At 42.5% G+C, this 21,897-nt stretch overlaps 1 protein-coding gene across 1 annotated transcript in view; it reads left to right on the top strand.

The window, feature by feature from the left end:
* The window catches only part of AACS (acetoacetyl-CoA synthetase), a 135,171-nt gene that overhangs the window by 13,216 nt on the left and 100,058 nt on the right, over positions 1-21,897 (top strand). The window contains exon 2 of the mRNA XM_077461821.1: positions 11,691-11,794. Coding sequence (XP_077317947.1) covers positions 11,691-11,794 — 104 coding nt within the window. The remainder of the gene's footprint in view (positions 1-11,690; positions 11,795-21,897) is intronic.

Genomic DNA, 21,897 nt, shown 5'->3' with positions numbered 1-21,897 from the left:
GTGTGCTCACAATGATAGCAAGGGAGTTAACGTCACTGGAGATGTGTTTGTGGTGGCTGGACTCGGTGGTGTCGCAGACGTCCGGACACAGGGCTGTGAGCAGTATGACCTGAAAAGACTGAATAAGTTATGCCAAGATGCGTGCTTGCTACGATTGCAAGAAGTTATGCTAGGATGCGTAGTTAGCTAGGTTGAAAAGACAAAAGTCCACCCAGCCCACGACAAAATCAACAATTTAGACAAACAACATTGCACAACCCGACACACCCAATGCTAACCCCACAGCTGATCCAGAGGAAGGCAAAAAAAACCCGCAGAGCATGCTCTAATTAGCTACAGCAGGGGAAAAAATTCCTTCCTGACCCCTCGAGCGGCAATCAGATTTCTCCCTGGATCAACCTACCTACAATATAGCACCCCATTATACTACGTATGTTAGGAAAGTATCCAGGCCTTACCCAGCAATGCACTGCGCCAGCCAGAACCGCCTGCCAGCAAGGATAGTACTACGTTCGTGCCTGGGGCTTGCTAGCGACAACTGCAAAGTTTATGCTAGGATGTGTGCTAGCAACCATTGCAAGCAGTCTATGCTTGGATGCGTGTTTGCAACAATTGCAAGAAGTTTATGCTTGGATGTGAGTCTGCCACGATTGCAGGGAGTTATGCCTAGATGTGCTTGTGGTGACTGCAGGATGTTTGTGATTGGATGCGTGCTAGCAACAAGCTTGCACAAAGTTGTACTTGGATGCGTGCGAAATGAATCCGATATGAATCGGATGTAGGTGTGAAATGAATCCTATGAATTGGTTATGTGATAAATCCGACCCAAACAATCGTGGAGTAGATGACAATGAATCCGATATGAATTGTTGAGTTATACCCATCAGGCTGAAATGACGGGTGCGGATTAATGCTTTGCTGGTTTGAGGGATTTGAGTTGGTAAGCGATGAATATGTGGAATGAAATAAATGAAATGTTTGCCATGATATAGACAAGAATTGGTATGTTTATGATTAATGATGAGTTGGAACTGCGGAGCACAGAACGAAATGAGGTCAAGACAACTGGGGCATGCCTAGATGAATCAGTGCATGGAGGGTGCTACTGGACTCGACTGACCTGTAAACACAAAGGCAAAACCAGTTGAGGATTCCATACCTGTCACAGACAACTGGCCAAATGGTGACTCCTAATGGGAGTGGTGAGCTTTGAAATGAAACGAAATGACATAAAATAAAATGAAATGAGACAAACAAACACAATGAAATGTTTTTTTTTTTTTATATATATATATATTTTTCCTTTTCCCCCTTTTTTTTTCCATTATTATTATTTTTTCCTTTCCCCCCCCCCCCTTTTTTTTTTTTTTTTAAATGAAATGAAATGAGACGAACAAACATAAACGAAATGTTGCCTTTGATGAGAACCTGCCATGGCAGAAGCGCAGCTCGGTCGTGTCACAGGCGCCACTGACAGCGAGCCGGACTCTGGAGCATGTACTGAAATTAGGCAATTCGTGAAATGAGGCCAAATGAGCATGGCCCCCTGTCCAGAACCCGAATTTGTAAAACAACTGGGTTTGAACCGAGGTGCAGGAGGTGACAGTGAGATGAGTGAAATTAGTGAATCCGCCATGACAGAGGCCTGAATCGCCATGCCGTAACTTTGCGACTGAGCACAAAACGGACTCTGGAGCATGTACTGAAATGAGGCCAGTCCTGGGGCACGCCGAGACGAATTAGAACATAGGCGTGACTATTCGTGTCGGAGCGTGATAGGTGAAACGAAATGATACCCATGACAAAGACAGGGATCAACGGCTGCGCTCAAGAATCAACGGTGAACCCTGTCTCTGGAGCATGTACTGAAATGAGGCGAAGCAGCTGGGCACACCGGACGAATCGGTGCACATAACTGCGACAGGATTCGAATCGGAGCGTAATAAGTGACATACCATGACAGAGACCGGAATCAACGACTGGCCCACCGATTCGGTAAAGAATCCGTCTCTGGAGCATGTATAGAAATGAGGCCAAACAACTGGACGTACCGAGGCGAATCGGTGCATCGCTATAATGCGACTGGATTCGTAACGGGGCGTGATAGGTGACCAGAAATGATATGCCATGACAAAGACAAGAATCGAAAACCGTGGCTGAACCTGCGAATGATTCTGTCACTGGAGCATGTATTGAAATGAGGCCGACAACTGGGGCACACCGGAGCGAATCGGTGCATCGGAGATGCGACTATATTCGAATCGGAGCGCGACTCGTGACCGAAATGATTGAAAATGATTGAAATGATCGAAATGATAGAAACGATCGAAACGATTGAACTGATCGAAACTATTGAAATGATTGAAATTCTCCGGTTAGTTAGAATTTAGGACGTCTGTTTGGGAATTTTCGAAATGATCCGAACGATTTGGACGTAGAGACCCGTGATTTGGTCGGTATGCGGAAGGTTTGAAAAAGGAAATGCTCGATGTGGTGTCATGAACGAGTGACCACGACTTCTTTCGAGAAGAATGAAATGAAATGCAATGATTTAAATGATTGAAATGATTGAAATGAGCCGGTTAATTAGAATTTAGAACATCTGATTGGGAATTTTCGAAATGATCCGAACGATTCGGACGTTTTAGTAGAGACCAGTGATTTGGTCGGTATAGCGGGTTGTGAAATGAAATGCTCGATGTGGTGTCACGAACGGGTGACCACGACTTCTTTCGAGAAGCAAGGAGCACAAATGTTTAGAGGTAACGGATGCGTGAAACGATATCGGAAAAATACGAAGGTGACATTTCAGTGAGTGGTTCGTGAGTTCAACGGATCACAGTTTAGTGACATGAAATAACATGAAATGAGAAATGGGAGCCGAAGCCCTACCCGTGACAGCCGAACCAGATGCGTTGCACGATACCGGCAAGTTTCCGAGTGTTGCGCCTCAGACAAATACACGAACGCTCACGACGACAAAAACCGACTGTAACATGAGGATGAAGACAGGACTTCAATGAAGACGGAACTCACGAACACTGCACTCATTCTATCGAACGGTCTCGAATAGTTGGCCCTAGATCTGTGGCGTAGCAAGTATTGCACACAGGAACCGACAAGGAACACAGCAGAATGGGCTGATTAAATACCCCTCCGGGCTCCTCCCATAAATTCCGGCCACCGTACTGGCTGATAAGGAACACAGCTGAACGGGCTGATCAATTACTCCTCCGGGCTCCTCCCATAAATTCAGGCCACCATACTGGCCATATATATATATATATATATATATATATATATATATATATATATATATATATATATATATATATATATATATAATGTATGTATAATAAAAAAAAATTCTTGGTATAACAATCAAAGAGAAGAGGACAATAAAAACAAAAAACAAAAAAACAGAGACAAAACGTAGAAACCACAGTACTGAGCTGTCTACTCGTGTGTCTGCACTAGATACAAAACTATTAGGCCTGAATGGCCATCCAACATAGAGGAATGAGACAAATGTGTCAACTTTATAGACATAAGAACATATGAATCATTTCACTATTAAAGAGGGAGTCCACCTGATATATATAAAAAAAATTTTTTATTAAAAGCCAGCAGCTACAAATACTGCAGCTGCTGACTTTTAATAAATGGACACTTATCTTTCCTGGAGTCCAGCGATGTCAGAAGCTGAGCAATCTCTCGGCTACTGCCGGCGTCATTCTCAGTGAGGGAATCAGGAAGTGCAGCATTGTGGCTTCACTTCCTGGTTCCCTACTGTGCATGCGCGAGTTGTGCAGCGCAAGGAGAATGGTCTGCGCTGTCTCTGGGACCCGTGTGTGTCCCAGCACCTGGACAGGTATCTCCACCCCCCCCTCCCCCCTGAAAGTTGTCAAATGTGACACCGGAGGGGGGGAGGGTTCCGAAAAGCAGAGGTTCAATTTTTGTGTGAACCTCTGCTTTAATTTGTATATAGCCCTGCTCCTGGGCATAGGTGGTATTTGTGGACAGACTCTACCAGGTCGGACAGGTGATCATAGCCAGTTGCCATACATATTCAGGAGATATGGATCCTTAGGATCAAATCCAGAGAGCATAAATAAATAATAATAATAATAAAAAAGTGCACTCATAACAGTTGTGGAAATATTACTGCAGCATTTATCTCAGATGGTCAATTTAGATCAACAATTAAACTGATAATAATTCTGATAGTTTTTCTCCTTCTGTCGTGGTGGGGTCTCTTGGATGTTTGTCAGTACTAGTCCCCTCAACATAGTGAATCCAAGTGGCCCGTATTCCATACCATTTGTCATGTCTGTCCTTATACTTTGCCATCCATTCCTCTGCAGCCATAATATTGTTCACCAAACGGATCCAATCCGATCGACATGGGATTTGGCTACTTTTCCAGTGAATGGGGATCAATCTCCTAGCCGCATTTAGAAGATGAGGTAGTACCGACTTTCAGTAAAGGCTGAGAGGAATGGTGGGGCCATGCAGGAGAAAACCCATTGGAGTCAGGAAGGTCCATATCTAATATGCGGTTTATTTGGGTTCTGATGTCCTGCCAATAAGGTCGCAAGGAGGATGTGCATTTTCTTCTGATCACCAAGTGCCTTAGGTCTAAGGCTGAATTCTCACTGACCTGCAGTAGAGCTGCACAATTAATCGTCAAAAATTGTTATTGCGATCTTAACTAAAGTGTTTCCCAATTATTTCTATGCAAAGAATTCTCTACTCTTCTGAAGCCACAGCCACCAAAAGAAAGGAAGAGAAAAACTGGACAGTCTGCCAAGAATCAAAACATTCTTTATCAGTAGAAACATTTTAACAATTTGTCAATGGAATAGACTGTAAGTGAAAAAAGTTTAACCACTTAAACACTAAACCTTTTTCTGACATTTGTTGGTTTCAAATTAAAATCATTTTATGTATTTTTTTGCTATAAAAGTACTTAGAACCCCCAAACAAAATATATATATATAATTTTTTTTTTTTTTTTTTGTAGTAGACACCCTAGAGCAGCCTTTCTCAACCTTTTCAACACAGAGAAACCCTTGAAATAGTTCTTTGGTCTTGGGGAACCCCTGCTAAAAATGAGAAATCTACAACTCATGATACAATAGTGTGATGGTCAGTGGGAAGAATGGACCTTACACCTGTTGGGAAGAATTACCTCCTTACAGGTAACTAATAAGATCAATGGTGTGAGCGGGAATATATCTGAGAGGCAGAAATTGCCCAATACTGAAGGAACCCCTAGCAACTTTTGGAGTAACCCTAGAGTTCCACGGAACCTTGGTTGAGAATCACTGCCCTAGAGAATAAAATGGTGGTTGTTGCAATATATTATGTTGCACTGTATTTGCGCGGCAGTCTTTCAAATGCAATTTTTTATGAAAAAATGACTTTAATGAATTAAAAAAACAAAAAAACTAACCAGTAAAGTTAGCCCCCTTTTTTTTTTGTATAATGAGAGATTTTATGTCGCGAGAATCGTGAGAGAATTGTGATCTTTTTATTCCAAGCAAAAAAATAGTGATTCTCATTTTGGCCAGAATCGTGCAGCTCTAACCTGCAGTAAAATGCATGTATATTTCCAACCATTTTATGGGCTTTGACTTGTTTTGATATACGTTTTTAGCGTGCGTTAAAATGCTACGCATTTTGCAGAATTTCCTGTGACATCACTTCCTGTTTGTGGGTTAGGGAAGGAGTGAGTGGAGCTTTATTTATTTATTTTTGATAAACAGGTTGTCCAGCATAATGGCCCTAATCTTTGTGAAATAAATAAATAAATCTAAAATAAAAAATGAAATGCATACTCAAAAAAGGTGCACAAGGATACAGCAAGTACATAGGATAAAATGAGGTAGAACATCCAAGTGGTTTTTGCAGCCTTACATATGCAGGCTTCGGGGGCGCACCTCCTTCAGGTTTTAAAGCAGGGGGTGTGCCCCCAAAATGTGTTAGTGTGCATAGGTGAGGCTGCAGACACACTTGGCTGTTCTACTTCATGTCATCCTTCTATGTACTTGCTGTATACTTATGCACCTTTTGTGAGCATGCATTTTACTGGTTGTTTTATATCAATACATTCAGTTTTTGCTCGGATAATTCACTAGGGGTTTGAGCCTTCCCTTTCTTTTTGTAGTTCTACATGGAATATCCCCATCCGAGGAGGGCTGCATCCAACCGGCATGGGACCGTGTGATATTGGTTGGCTGTCCCTCTAGTGAAGAGCGCTGGGAGTATTTGACAGGATTTACAAAATGCTCAAACGTGAGCTACAAAGTCATCAATATTAGTAAATACTGACATGCTGATGAGACTGCTCCCTGCTCTGCACACACCCCTCTTCTCCCCACTCTCCAATTCCCCAAGGTGTCTGCTGGTATTGGTACTTGTAAAAGGGACAAACTGTATGACAATGCAAAAAAAAAAATATTTCTTTACTTGCATTGCGCTGTGTTGACATGCAATTTACATGCATTGGGTTAAAATGCATACATACTGCATTGTAGTGTGAACAAAAAACAATAGTTTTTTTTTATGTACAGTGCCTTGGAAAAGTATTCATACCCCTTGATATTTTCCATATTTTGTCATGTTACAACCAAAAAACGTAAATGTATTTTATTGGGATTTTTAGTGATAGACCAACACAAAGTGGCACATAATTATTAAGTGGAAGGAAAACGATAAATGGGTTTCCAAAATATATATTTATATATATATATATTTTTTACAAATATCTGAATTTCTGATACTAGTAGCTAACCGATTGCCTTTAGAAGTCGCCATATTAGTAAATAGAGTCCACCTGTGTGAAATGTAATCTCCGTATAAATATAGATGGGCACTGATCGGTTACACTGACAGCACTTCTAGGTGGCACTGATTTGCGCCACTGGTGGGCATCGATAGGTGGCACTTGTGGGCACTGTTAGACTATAAATGAGGCATAATTGCCTCTTCCTTTTCAGGACCGATGTCCCTTTAAGATAAGCCGCTGATCTTCTTCTTCTTTTTTTTTTTCTCCTCCTCCGCTGTCAGCGTCAGCGAGAAAAAAAAAAACAAAATGATCACCGAGCTTTTGTTTTGATCATGTGATCAGCTGTCATTGGCTGACAGCTGATCACATGGTAAGGGGCTGGGACTGGCTCCTTACTCGGATTGGTGATCACCCGAGTCTCAGTGAGGGCACGCACAGGGAGCGCGCATAGGGGAGGCCGTCATATGATGACCTCCCGGGAATTCACATCTAATTCACATCTATTTAACCACCTGACATCCGCGCTATGGCCGTATGACGGCCACAGCGTGGATGTCAGGTGGTTAAATAGATTTTTACTACCAAAGCATTTTTTTTTTAAATCATTGATTTTTTATCCACCCTGAATCCTTGTAAGGTGCTCAGTTATCACTGGTATTGGATTTCTAAATTGCTTCAAATAATTGTGTTCAGGTTTATTTTATACTTCACCTTTTTGTCTGCACATAAAAGTGGCTACACTTTGCAGTTTGATTGCACACTTTCTCCTTTCATCTTTCAGCTATTTGTACTGCAAGAGCCTTTCTGATTTGATACAAACTAAGTTGTTAGGGTGAACATCAAATGACAGAGTAGTTGGTAACGATTTCCATTATGGCAAGACTGATTAGATTGTAACGCGTACGACCAGCTTAAATTTGAAACTACTTCCCCCGGCGCTTCCCATGCGTTCTATATCATTGTTTTTGGTGGTACATTTCTCACATCCATTTATTTATTTTATACAGCAAGTGCATCTTCAGGACTGAAAAGTGGTGCTACTAATTTTATCAGCTGCCCACAGGACAAGTACACCCCCCACCCAGGGCTTCTGTTAGAAACCATGGGGCCAACCATACAGCCAATCTGACAGCCCCCCCCCCCCCCCCCCAGTTAAACAGTTTACTATGCTTCAATTATGATAAACACAGTGAGTGATCTGTATCGATAACAGGAAAGGAAGGGGCTGGTAAATTACATATTTATCAGACCCCCCCCCCCCTCCACTGTCCATCCTGAAGGCTCTTATTATGTGCTTGCAGCTTCTGGCAGGAAGGAGAGGAGGGAAGCCGCAAGCACTGCAGGGATCAAAAGGGGGGGGGGGGCTGGTCAGCAGGGGGAACTTTTTGTGCAGAGTGAGGGTGATCTGTATGTGTGTGGGGGGAGGGGGGGGGGCAGTTACTAGAATTGTATCCCCTGTATGTCTGGGAAAAAATGTGAAAAGAAAACGCGCTGTCTTATACAAAATAGTGATAGCTGCCAGCACATTAGATAATCTGTGAATAAGTGAACAAATAAAATAATATAGTGCAGCGCTAATGAAAAAGTGAAATAAATAATGAAATTATAATGAAATAATTCATATAATAATGAAAATGTTGGGAAATAATTTCATTATTGCACTTTTTTATTAGCGCTGCACTGTATTATAATATTCATCCCCTGTATGTCTCTCTGCAGCAGCTGAGAGAGGAGGAGGAGAAGCCAGCTTTCAGTTTCCGGTCAACCTCCCTGCCCACATATGATTCACCCTGCTGGCCTGGGCCTGTACAAGACCGGTGGTACCTCCCTTATCCACAGTCCTGCCCTAAACAATGCATACAAAATGGATGTTTAAATTAAAAAATCCTACTGCAACTCATAAAACACACAAATATGCCCATATAATTAAACTTAAGGAAAAAAATAAAAACATTTAAGCTGAACTTCAAGATTTTCATGGACCAATCTAAGTATGCACATGCCATACCATAGGGACCGCTGTGGGGAATGACTGTAGTAGTCGCTCAGTGAGTGACCTCCCATTTTCTAGTTACTATAAATCAGAGCAGCCACTCAGCATGGTACACAGAAGAGAAGGCAGTGATCGCTGTAATAGTGGCAACTACTCCAGTGATTTCCCACTTCCAATGGGATCTCACGGGTATGACATGCAGATTTGTGTGCTTTGAGCCACAGCAGGAGTTTTTTTTTTTAAACAACACCCCCCCCCCCCCTTTTTTTTTTTTTGCATTGATCCAAGCTGTATGAAATACCATTATCTAAAGTTCCGCTATTCTTCAAAATATTTCAGGTATTTTAAAGTGACCCGGTTGGCAACCTAAATGCCAAAATAAATGCGTTTCCTAAAAAGGAGCGTTAAATACTTGCCTCTTCTGCTGCTTTCACTGCTCCATTGCTAAAGAACATCCCTGGAGTTTTCAGGGAAGCCAACACGTTCAGGAGTGTCCTGCATCCCTCGGAGCTCAGGACACGCTAGTGATGTGAAGGTTGGTGGGAGGAACACAGGAAATCCACATAATGCAAGTGTTCAGCAGACTGCAGGGGAAAGTGGGGAGAATCCTTGACAACTGAGCATCGTTTGGCGGCATGGGCAGCAGGAGGGGTATTTACTGTCCTCCTTTAAGGTCACTCATTGATTTAGATGTGTTTATCAGTGACCAGTACTTTAAATGTGTCTAATTGAGATGCGTTATCTTGGTATCAGTGTTTTCCAACCCATTATACAACAAGCTTCAGACTTTCATGCTCTGCCATTGTCTGATTATTTTTTTGTGGGGGTGCTGTTGAGCAAGCTGCGTACCTGCTGCAGTGGTGATTTAGGACCTGGCTGTGTTTGTTAGGGGTGTCTGAATTACAAGACTAGTCAGGTAAATTGTCACTCATTAACTATGTATATATGTACAGTGGTGTGAAAAAGTGTTTGCCCCCTTCCTCATTTCCTGTTCCTTTGCATGTTTGTCACACTTAAGTGTTTCGGAACATCAAACCAATTTAAACAATAGTCAAGGACAACACAAGTAAACACAAAATGCAATTTTTAAATGAAGGTGTTTATTATTAAAGGTGAAAAAAAATCCAAACCATCATGGCCCTGTGTGAAAAAGTGATTGCCCCCCTTGTTAAAACATACTATAACTGTGGTTGTCCACACCTGAGTTCAATTTCTCTAGCCACACCCAGGCCTGATTATTGCCACACCTGTTCACAATCAAGGCATCACTTAAATAGGAGCTGCTTGACACAGTAAGGTCCACCCGAAGATCCTTAAAAGCTACACATCATGCCGAGACCCAAAGAAATTCAGGAACAATTGAGAAAGAAAGTAATTGAGATCTATCAGTCTGGAAAGGGTTATAAAGCCATTTCCAAAGCTTTGGGAATCCAGCGAACCACAGTGAGAGCCATTATCCACAAATGGCGAAGACATGGAACAGTGGTGAACCTTCCCAGGAGTGGCCGGCCGCCCAAAATTACCCCAAGAGCGCAGCGACGACTCATCCAAGAGGTCACAAAAGACCCCACAACAACGTCCAAGGAACTGCAGGCCTCACTTGCCTCAGTTAAGGTCAGCGTTCATGCCTCCACCATCAGGAAAAGACTGGGCAAAAATGGCCTGCATGGCAGAGTTCCAAGGAGAAAACCACTGCTGAGCAAAAAGAACATCAAAGCTCGTCTCAATTTCTCCACAACACATCTTGATGATCCCCAAGACTTTTGGGACAACATTCTGTGGACCGATGAGACAAAAGTGGAACTCTTTGGAAGGTGTGTGTCCAAGTATATCTGGCGTAGAAGGAACACTGCATTTCATAAAAAGAACATTATACCAACAGTAAAATATGGTGGTGGTAGTGTGATGGTCTGGGGCTGTTTTGCTGCTCCAGGACCTGGAAGACTTGCCGTGATAAAAGGAACTATGAATTCTGCTGTCTACCAAGAGATCCTGAAGGAGAATGTCCGACCATCTGTTCGTGTACTCAAGCTGAAACGAACTTGGGTTCTGCAGCAGGACAATGATCCTAAACACACCAGCAAGTCCACCGCCGAATGGCTGAAGAAAAACAAAATGAAGACTTTGGAGTGGCCTAGCCAAAGTCCTGACCTGAATCCTATTGAGATGTTGTGGTATGACCTTAAAAAGGCCGTTCATGCTCGAAAACCCTCTAATGTAACTGAATTAGGACAATTCTGCAAAGATGAGTGGGCCAAAATTCCTCCAGGACGCTGTAAAAGCCTCATTGCACGTTATCGCAAACGCTTGGTTGCAGTTGTTGCTGCTAAGGGTGGCCCAACCAGTTATTAGGTTTAGGGGGCAATCACTTTTTCACACAGGGCCATGATGGTTTGGATTTTTTTTCACCTTTAATAATAAACACCTTCATTTACAAATTGCATTTTGTGTTTACTTGTGTTGTCCTTGACTATTGTTTAAATTGGTTTGATGTTCCGAAACACTTAAGTGTGACAAACATGCAAAAGAACAGGAAATGAGGAAGGGGGCAAACACTTTTTCACACCACTGTATATAAATGTTGTGTTTAGCTGCTTGCCAGGAGTTGAACTTTAAAAAAAAAAAAAACGAATTTTGAAGTACACTAAGGAAATGGGCCTTTAGGATAAGGTAATGATGAAGAGCCATCAGGATGAACGGTAACTATATCAAATCGGTGCCTGGACATCTTCAGCATTTGAAAATGCCTAAATGTATAAGCATCACACCCAAAAGTTCTTAGATGTATAATGTACATATACACTTCTTGGCTAATTTTATTGTTTGACCACAATTGGATCCTCTATATATAGGTTTTATGTTTGTTACCCTGATTTTTTTTTTTTGTTTTTTTTTTTCCTTTTACAGCTAATTATAATGAACTGTACCAGTGGTCGGTGGAATGCTATCCAGAATTTTGGACAGAATTTTGGGATTTCAGTGGTCTTGTCTACTCACGCATGTACAATGAGGTATGTAAGCTACTGTTCTTGTTTATTCATCTAAATACCTGGTTTACTTAAAGTGATTGTAAACCTCAGACATGAAATATGAACACAGTATATCCCTCTGTAGTGTGCTTTTGTCTCAATCCAGAGCACCAAGTGTCATTTCTGTCTGCTGCCTTGTTCCTCTGCTATAAGCTTGAGTCACTTCTGACAAGTTTTCCTGACACCAAGAGAAAAAAGACCGGAAGAGCACAGCTTGTGATTGACAGCCTCAGCTCTGTTCCTGTGTGCTGTGTGAAGGGGGGTGGCGTCCCTTCCCTTTAATTGCCTCTCTTCAGCTCCCCACCCCTTGCTTTTCAGAGCTGAGAAATCCTGTGTAATTTCTATACTTTGGATGTAGAGGAAAGACAGCTGTAGATAAACGGGCACAACTTATAGGTGGTTTTGTTTCATCAGTGTATTACCTGAGGCCAGTCACTTCACCAGGTATATGTGAGGGTTTACATCCACTTAAATGCCATTAACGCGTGTGTGTGCACGAGCTATAAATCAGAGTTCTGCGACTATCACCGTAATCATGACTGTAATAGTTAGTGAGCTACTTATGTGGAACAAGCCGAACCTGGATGCATACTGGCTTCCGATTAGTAACTTACTATTTTGGAAAGCTAAGGTCGGTATGATGGTTCTGGAACCTGCACCTATGAGAAGTCCGGTTGCTACAATACTTTGTACCTTATCGTTTCCCTTAAAAGAGACCCTGTCACCAGACCATTATTTTGAACAGAAATCTTCCCATAAGATTATATGTGCATTCAACATACAGTGTTACTAAACCCAGGACCCTGCATTCACTATATCTGGTCTTCCACAGTACACAGAACATGGAAATGCAATTATTTTAGTAAATATAAACTGCTAAATACCTTTTCTCATCAGCAGTATATAGCAGTCTTGTGACTTCTATCAGTGTTCACCGATAACTGCTTAGGCTTGTAGTAGGAGTTTTCAATCTCCTCTTACTGTCCTATGAGGCTGCAGGACCCCTGACCCTCTGGACAGTGCTGATTGGTCCTGTACTGATCATATGCACCCTCCCAAAAAAAAACTCTAGCAATACACACCAAACTGAGCATGTGAGCGCTCCCAAGGCTCTGTACTATTAACAGATGGATTGGGGACAGTACAAGAAGGGAAGGATCAGAGAAGACAGGATCACACAGCCTTTTTTCACAATGCAGAGGATTAACCCCTTAGGATCCACAGTGAGTAAAACAAGCATGCTTTACTGCATATACGGACTGATTTTACTGTTGTGGGATAAATAACACTTTAAAGTGGTTGTAAACCCTTACAACACACTTTTTGCTTCAGGTAATATGAGGCTTACCTGTAGCTTCCCTGGATATCTCCTAAACCTGCATGGTTTAGGAGATGTCCCCTGTATTTGCCGATGTCATCAGCACATGTAAACTGAACCAATGGCACGTACATGCCGTTACCGGCAGCTTGCGCACACAGGTGTGGGAGTGACATCATCACGGCTCCAGCCAATCCCAGCGACAGAGCCCGCGATACCCGGAAGTTACTCCGGGAGCAATGTTGATCGCTGGAGCGGTGTACAAGGATTGCTGCGGGGCTTCGATCTCAGGTAGGTAATTCATAATGAGCTAGTGTGCTATGCATACTAGCTCATTATGCCTTTGTCTTGCAGGTATGTAGGTATTTTTTTTTTTTTGTCCTAGGGTTTACAACCACTTTGTTACTTTCCTGTAAAAGCCCCCTTTGTGTAGAAATTCAAAAGGCAAGAAACTGCTGCTGGGCACTGCCATCTTGAATGTGATTCACTAATGAACATGATTGAGCTGATAGGCCGCCATAGGCACCGCACCCCCTTCTAGTCCTTTGAAGAGAAACGCCATAGAAAGATAATGGGGGGGTGTTAAGGTGCCAGTCATGACTAGCAAGACTATTAACCTCCCTGGCGGTATGATTCAGTCTGGAATAAGGTGCTGAAAGCGGTACAATTATTTTGCATGGAAATCTGGCTTTTATTTTGTAGTCCTGTAATTCTTAGGAATAACGCTCTGAAATCTCTTCAAACCAGAGTCTAGCGGACATCCCGGGTATGATAAAGTTTATAATATAATAAAGAATAATAAAAATTATTCAATAATGTAATCAAATCCCAAAAAAACTGAAAAAGGGACATGTTTTGGTTGCTATGGACAATCTCCAAATTCCAAGCAGTAAAAAACTGTATTTATAATATAAAAGTGCATGCAGGGCATTGCACAAACCACTAGGGACAAAGGGGGTGTGTATTTTTTACTACAGCACTGTAATCTGTAAGATTACAGTGCTGTGTGTGTTTTGTGTGTTTTTACTTTTTTGAATTTGCCGCCGTTCTCCGCTCACGTGCGTCGTAACGCCGCAGGGAACGGAGCTCGGCGGCATTCGGCACTGTGAATCGAGCGGAGGACAGCTCGATCACACAGCGTGGCGGACATCGCTGGATCCAGGGGACAAGGTAAGTAACGATCCCTGTGTCCTCCCCTGCATCGAGCGGTGCAAACCCGAGTCTGGCTCGGGGTTACCGCTATTGTAATGAAATTCCCAACCCGAGCCAGACTCGGGATTACCGCTAGGGAGGTTAAAAAAACAAAACTTTAAAAGCCTTTAAATTTTGTTTTACATCAGTTGTTAACCACTTACACCCCCCCCTCCCTTTGCAAACACAGCGTGTTCCCAGGAGCACTGCTCGTCACTGACACTGGTAAACAGCCATTGGCAGGCGGCTTTTACCACGTGATCGGCTGTGAATGGATTGTAAATGTAAACAGTAATTGGTAACTAGCTGTTAGTGGCTCTTCCCTCCTCACACACCATTTACAGTGTGAGGAGTGAAGAGCCAGGAGTAGTGAGTTGCTGATCTATGTATCGTCGGTTTACTGCACCAAGCTCAACACCTGTCACATCGCACCCCCCGCACCTGTCACCCAATAGTCACCACATCAGTGCCCATAAAGTGCCCCTGTCACATCAGGCTGCCATTAGTGACAATCAGCAGTGCACCCATCGCCCATCAGTGACCGGGGCCAGTTACCCATCAGTTACCATCACCTGCCACCCATTGCACAGCCCATCAGTTACCATCACCTGCCACCTGTCTCACAGCCATCAGCAGCATGTCCAAAAAAGTATATATCTGTGAGGAGGCATTCCAGATCCTCTCCATGACTGATGAGAGCAGTGTGTTTTCATCAGATTCCAATGACCATTCTGATTCTGGCTCAAATTCAGCACTTGAACCGATTGATAGCAGCGGATTGGAAAATGAATCAGAGGAAGAATGGGTCCCACCTAAAAGGGTACAACGCTCTGGAAACCAGGCAGCCGCCAGCAAGCAGGATCACATTCCCAGGCTCAGTACCAGCGCTGCCTCCAGCAATAAGCCCGGGAACAAATGCCCAGGCTCAGTACCAGCACAGGAACTTCAAATCCCCCCTACTATCAGCACTGGAGTCATGTCATATTATTATTATTTTTTTATATATATATATATTGTAATGCAATGCGTAAACTGTTGGCACAATATAAATCCTGTATTATAATGTACCTCAAGAACCAGGGCTGCTACATGCCTCCTAGATGGTCTTGCCAACCCAACATGGCTGTCTTCCGACTCGGAATCAGCAAGTATTCCCCCTTTCACCGCACAGCTAGGTGTGCAGGCCAATTCCCCAAATTTCTCCAAAATGTATTGCTTTTATCTATTTTTGCCTGACACTGCTGCAATTTTATCGTGGACCAGACCAATCTATATGCCCAGCAGCATATTGCCAACAACCACCAATCCTCATTTGTCCATTCATATGCACGTTGAAGGAGTTCAAATTGTTATTGGGCCTCACCATAAAGCTGGGGCTTACAAAAAAAAAATGAAGGACATGCGTACTGATCCACCAGCCCCATCCAACACATGCCCTATTATTTTGCCGTAATGCCCAGGTCCTGATATGAGATTATGCGCTTCCTGCATTTTAGAAACACCCAGTGCCACCCCAAAATCATCTAAATTATGTAAAATTCGCCCACTCATAATTTTTTTTCCCAACTATTTTCAGAAATATATGTCCCCTAATCAAAATATGCAGTGGCTATATAAAGTCTACACACCCCTGTTAAAATGTCAGGTTTCTATGATGTAAAAAAAAAAATGACAAAGGTAAATTTCAGAACTTTTTCCACCTTTTTTAATTTGACCTATGAACTGTACAACTCAGTTGAACAACAAACTGAAATCTTTTAGGTAGAGATAAGTCAAAATAAAAAACTAACATATGGTTGCACAAGTGTTCACACCCTTAAACTAATACTTTGTTGAAGCACATTTTTTTTTAATTTTTTTATTACAGCACTCAGTCATTTTGGTTATGAGTCTATCAGCATGGCATATCTTGACTTGGCAATATCTTTGCCAAATCTGTCAGATTGCCAGGGCATCTCCTGTGCACAGCCCTCTTCAGATCACCCCACAGATCTTCAATGGGATTCAGGTCTGGGCTCTGGTTGGGACATTCCAAAACTTGAATCTACTTCTGGTGAAGTCATTCTTTTTTGTTGATTTGGATGTATACTTTGGGTCTTTGCCATGCTGAAAGATGAAATTCCTCTTCATGTTCAGCTTTATTGCAGAAGACTGAAGGTTTTGCGCCAGTATTGACTGGTATTTGGAACTGTTCATAATTCCCTCTACCTTGATTAAGGCCCCTGTTCCAGCTGAAGAAAAACGGCCCCAAAGCATGATGCTGCCACCACCATGCTTCACTGTGTGTATGATGTTCTTTTTGTGATGTGCAGTGTTGGTTTTTGTGCCAAACATATATATTTTGGAATTATGGCCAAAAAGTTCAACCTTGGTTTAATCAGGCCATAACACATTTTCCCACATGCTTATGGGAGATTTCAGATGAGTTTTTGCAATATTTAGCCAAGCTTGGATGTTGTTCTTAAAATACTTGTATCTTGACACTCTACCCCAAAGCCCAGACATATGAAGAATATGGGAGATTTGTTGTCACATGTACCACACAGCCAGTACTTGCCAGATATTCCTGCAGCTCCTTTAATGTTGCTGTAGGCCTCTGGGCAGACCAGTTTTCTTCTCATCTTTTCATCAATTTTGGAGGGACGTCTAGTACTTGGTAATGTCACTGTTGTGTCATATTTTTTCCACCTAATAATGACTCTTCACTGTGTTCCATGGTATATCCTAATGCCTTGGAAATTCTTTTGCTGATGCTTTGGAAGCTCTCTGTGGACCATGGCTTTTGCTGTAGGATGTGACTAAGAAAACTTCAGGAAAGGACCTATTGGAACAGCTGAACTTTATTTGGGGTCAATCAGAGGCACTCTAAATGATGCCAGGTGTGTACTAACTCCTATTTAACATGAGTTTGAGTGTGATTTCTTAATTCTGAACACGGCTACATCCCCAGTTATAAGAGTTTGTGCACACTTTTACAACCACATTTTAGTTTTTTAAAGATTTCAGTATGTTTTTCAACAGTTGTAATGTTTATAGGTCACATTTTAAAGTGGTTGTAAACCCTTACAACCATCTTTGACCTACAGGTAAGCCTAGATTAAAGGGGTTGTAAAGGTAAATGTTTTTTCACCTTAATGCATTCTATGCATTAAGGTGAAAAAACATCTGACGGTGTCGGAGCCCCCAGCCCCCCCGTTTTACTTACCTCACCCCTCGAATGTCCCGCGCTCGTCCCCCGACGTCCTTTCCACCATTCAGCCTGGCCGCTGATTGGCTGGAGTGGATGGATGGAAAGCAGCGCAGCCATTGGCTCGCGCTGCTGTCAATCACATCCACTGACGCGGAGCGCCGGGGGCGGGGCCGTGTGATACAGCGAGCGGCTATAGCCGCCGGCTGTATCACGGGAGGGCGCCCGCAGATGCTTCTCACCATGCGAGGGAGCTCACATGAACGTGAGAAGCAGATGCTTCTCACCATGCGAGGGAGCTCACATGAACGTGAGAAGCGTCTGAGGGAGGAAGCAGAGACAGCGGCCGAGGGACCCCAAAACGAGCTGCACAGTGGAGGTAAGTATAACATGTTATTTAAAAAAAATAAAAAATAATTCACTTTACAATCCCTTTAAGGCTTACCTGTAGGTCCAAGAAATATCTCCTAAACCTACACGTTTAGGAGATATTTGCCGAAAGGCAGGCACCGCTGTCTACGACAGGCACCGCTGCACTGAGCGCGCAGCGGTCAACGGCGATATGCCGCGAGTGGCGGCTCCCGTGCGGCTTTGCCGAATGACAGCGGCAGAGCAGCGAGACCCACCGAGAAGATGGATGCGCCAGACTACAGGGGACATCGCTGGCTCCTGTGTCAGGTAAGTGACACATAATGGGCTACTATGCGATGCATAGTAGTCTATTATGCTTTACCTTTGCAGGGAATGAAAGAGGAAGTAAACTCATCAGGGTTTACTTCCTCTTTAAAGGAGGAAAAAGTTCTGAAATGATTCACCTTTTGTCTAATTTTATTTTTTATTTTTTACATTGCAGAAACCTGACATTTTACCAGGGCAGTGTAGACTTTTTATATCCACTGTATGTGTGGATGAGTGCCTGGTACAATTTTCAGGCTGGCTAGGAATAAAACAATATATTCCTAGCTAAAGGGCCAGATGCAGAGTAAAATTTTACAAGCTTTGCAAGAGCGTCATGAATATCTGTATGCGTTCCGCATATAAAGGATAATATAAAGGCACAACTGGAAAAATTGTATGGACCTGGCATACCCACTGCTGAACAAACGTTATTGCATATACCTGAATAACTATTACACCAGCTTGTCCCTTTTCAAACATTTTATACCTTGTCTGTGGAACTTCCAGAAAGAACAGGAATGGCTTCCCACAATCTCTAGTGAACAAAGAACTGTGGGGTGGGGGGAGCAACTTTGAGATGCAACAAAGTGCTGGCCTTGAGGTGGAAGAATAGCAGAAATGTGCACATGATGTCCACTATCCATTATGACACTACAGTTGAGGCTCAAAGACAAGGTCCCATTGAAAAGCCAACATGTGTCCAAGATTACAGTGTCTACATGAGGTTGTGGTGGTGGTGGGGGGGGGGGGGGGGGGTTGGGGTGGTTTTCAATGACCAAATGCTTCAGCCCTATTTGGCAATAAGGAGGTCCCATTTCTGGTACAAGAAAGTAGCAATTTGTCTCATCCATTTGACCATTTATAGTGCATATATAATCCACGGAAAACCCCACCACCTTCCTAAAATGAATCAAATTATCAAAAGAAAGCCTATGCTCTGATGCTGTTGCCGACTTCATGAGAGCCACTTTCTGGACAACCTTTCACCATCTGAAGCAGGCTGAAGACTCCAAAAAAGATGTTGCGTATGCAGCAAAAGAGGATTTTGAATAGATACCAATTGTGGGAAAAACTTCAAAAAACTCACCATGCCTTTTGGACTGTCTACTTTCCAAAAAGGGGAATTTGTACTTTCCTGATTTGTCTCAAGAAATGAGATAGGCCTTTAGTACATCAGGGGTGTTACATTTTCAATGATTGGCACCATAGCTTGTAGACGCTATAACTTTCACAAAGACCAAATAATATACCTTATTTTCTGGCATATAAGACCTTTTTATACTTAAAAATATCCCCCAGAAATCGTCTTATAAGCGGGGTATTTTTTATTTATTTTTTTGTTAGTTTGGGCCAAACTGTCCCAAAACGGATGTCCCTAATTTGTCAGCCTGCTGGCTGTACGGTAATACTGTTGTATGTAACTGACGCTACTGGACATGCGATATTACCACACATCCAGTTCCAGATCTCCCCTTCATGATTTCTGGTGCTCATTAGCGGTATCGCACTGGAAGAGATGATTCAATGCCCATTGTTGCTACCTGCTATCGTGACTGCCTGTTAGCTCAGGGGGCTTTCAGGTGAGCTTAGCGATAAACTTGGAGGTGGAAGGTCTGTCACCACTGATTTGTGTCTGCTGTTCTTCACTTGTGGAATCATTCTTCTCATCTCTTGGGGACTTGTTATTCACCAGTTTCCTTTTGGACTTTTTAAATATTATTGTTGCCTCGGAAATAAGGTAGTCTTATATGGCGAGTATAGCCCAAACCTATGTTTTCACTGGAAAATTAGGGGGTTGTCTTATACGCCGGCAAATACGGTACACTGATTTGGGTTATTTTTTTACTAAAGATGTGTAGCAGTATACATTTTGCCCAAAATTTGTGAAGAGAAATTACTAATTTGCTAAATTTTATGACAAAAGGATTTTTTTTTTTTCACAATTTTTGGTCTTTTTGTGCAATTAAAAAAATAAATAAATTTAAAACCCACTAGTGATTAAATACCACCAAAAGAAAGCTCTATTTGTGTGAAAAAATATGCAAATTTCATATGGGTACAGTGTTGCATGCCTGAGTTATTGTCATTCAAAGTGAGAGCACTGGGAATTTGCCTGGGCAAAGAGGGGTGAAAGTGCCCAGTAGGCAAGTGGTTAAACTAGCCATAAAAAGGTCACACAATTTCAAGCATGAACACATTTGTAACAATATATTTCATATCAAATCCTCTAAAATGCCAATCCTAAAAATTTCTGCTTGGACAGATCCACATTGTATATTTATTTAATCCACTATTGGGCTAAGTTGGGTAATTTATTTGGTGTGTGTGTTAAATGAAAACATTTTATATACAGTGCCTTGCGAAAGTATTCGGCCCCCTTGAACTTTTCAACCTTTTGCCACATTTCAGGCTTCAAACATAAAGATATAAAATTTTTATTTTTTGTGAAGAATCACCAACAAGTGGGACACAATTGTGAAGTGGAACGAAATCTATTGGATTTTTTAAACTTTTTTAACTAATAAAAAAAATGAAAAGTGGGGCGTGCAAAATTATTCGGCCCCCTTGCGTTAATACTTTGTAGAGCCACCTTTTGCTGCGATTACAGCTGCAAGTCGCTTGGGGTATGTCTCTATCAGTTTTGCACATCGAGAGACTGAAATTCTTGCCCATTCTTCCTTGCAAAATAGCTCGAGCTCAGTGAGGTTGGATGGAGAGCGTTTGTGAACAGCAGTTTTCAGCTCTTTCCACAGATTCTCGTTTGGATTCAGATCTGGACTTTGACCTGGCCATTCTAACACTTGGATACGTTTATTTGTGAACCATTCCTTTGTAGATTTTGCTGTATGTTTGGGATCATTGTCTTGTTGGAAGATAAATCTCCGTCCCAGTTTTAGGTCTTTTGCAGACTCCAACAGGTTTTCATCCAGAATGGTCCTGTATTTGGCTGCATCCATCTTCCCCTCAATTTTAACCATCTTCCCTGTCCCTGCTGAAGAAAAGCAGGCCCAAACCATGATGCTGCCACCACCATGTTTGATAGTGGGGATGGTGTGTTGAGGGTGATGAGCTGTGTTGCTTTTACGCCAAACATATCGTTTTGCATTGTGGGCAAAAAGTTCGATTTTGGTTTCATCTGACCAGAGCACCTTCTTCCACATGTTTGGTGTGTCTCCCAGGTGGCTTGTGGCAAACTTTAGACAAGACTTTTTATGGATATCTTTGAGAAATGGCTTTCTTCTTGCCACTCTTCCATAAAGGCCAGATTTGTGCAGTGTACGACTGATTGTTGTCCTATGGACAGACTCTCCCACCTCAGCTGTAGTTCTCTGCAGTTCATCCAGAGTGATCATAGGCCTCTTGGCTGCATTTCTGATAAGTCTTCTCCTTGTCTGAGCTGAAAGTTTAGAGGGACGGCCAGGTCTTGGTAGATTTGCAGTGGTCTGATACTCCTTCCATTTCAAAATGATCGCTTGCACAGTGCTCCTTGGGATGTTTAAAGCTTGGGAAATCTTTTTGTATCCAAATCCGGCTTTAAACTTCTCCACAACAGTATTACGGACCTGCCTGGTGTGTTCCTTGGTCTTCATGATGCTCTCTGCGCTTTCAACAGAACCCTGAGACTATCACAGAGCAGGTGCATTTATACAGAGACTTGATTACACACAGGTGGATTCTATTTATCACCATCAGTCATTTAGGACAACATTG

Source organism: Lithobates pipiens, unplaced genomic scaffold (genome assembly GCF_037356315.1).
Source record: "Lithobates pipiens isolate NorthernLeopardFrog02 unplaced genomic scaffold, aLitPip1_a1.2 Scaffold_3, whole genome shotgun sequence".
Classification (NCBI taxonomy): domain Eukaryota; kingdom Metazoa; phylum Chordata; class Amphibia; order Anura; family Ranidae; genus Lithobates; species Lithobates pipiens.
This window is presented reverse-complemented; position numbering and strand designations above follow the sequence as displayed.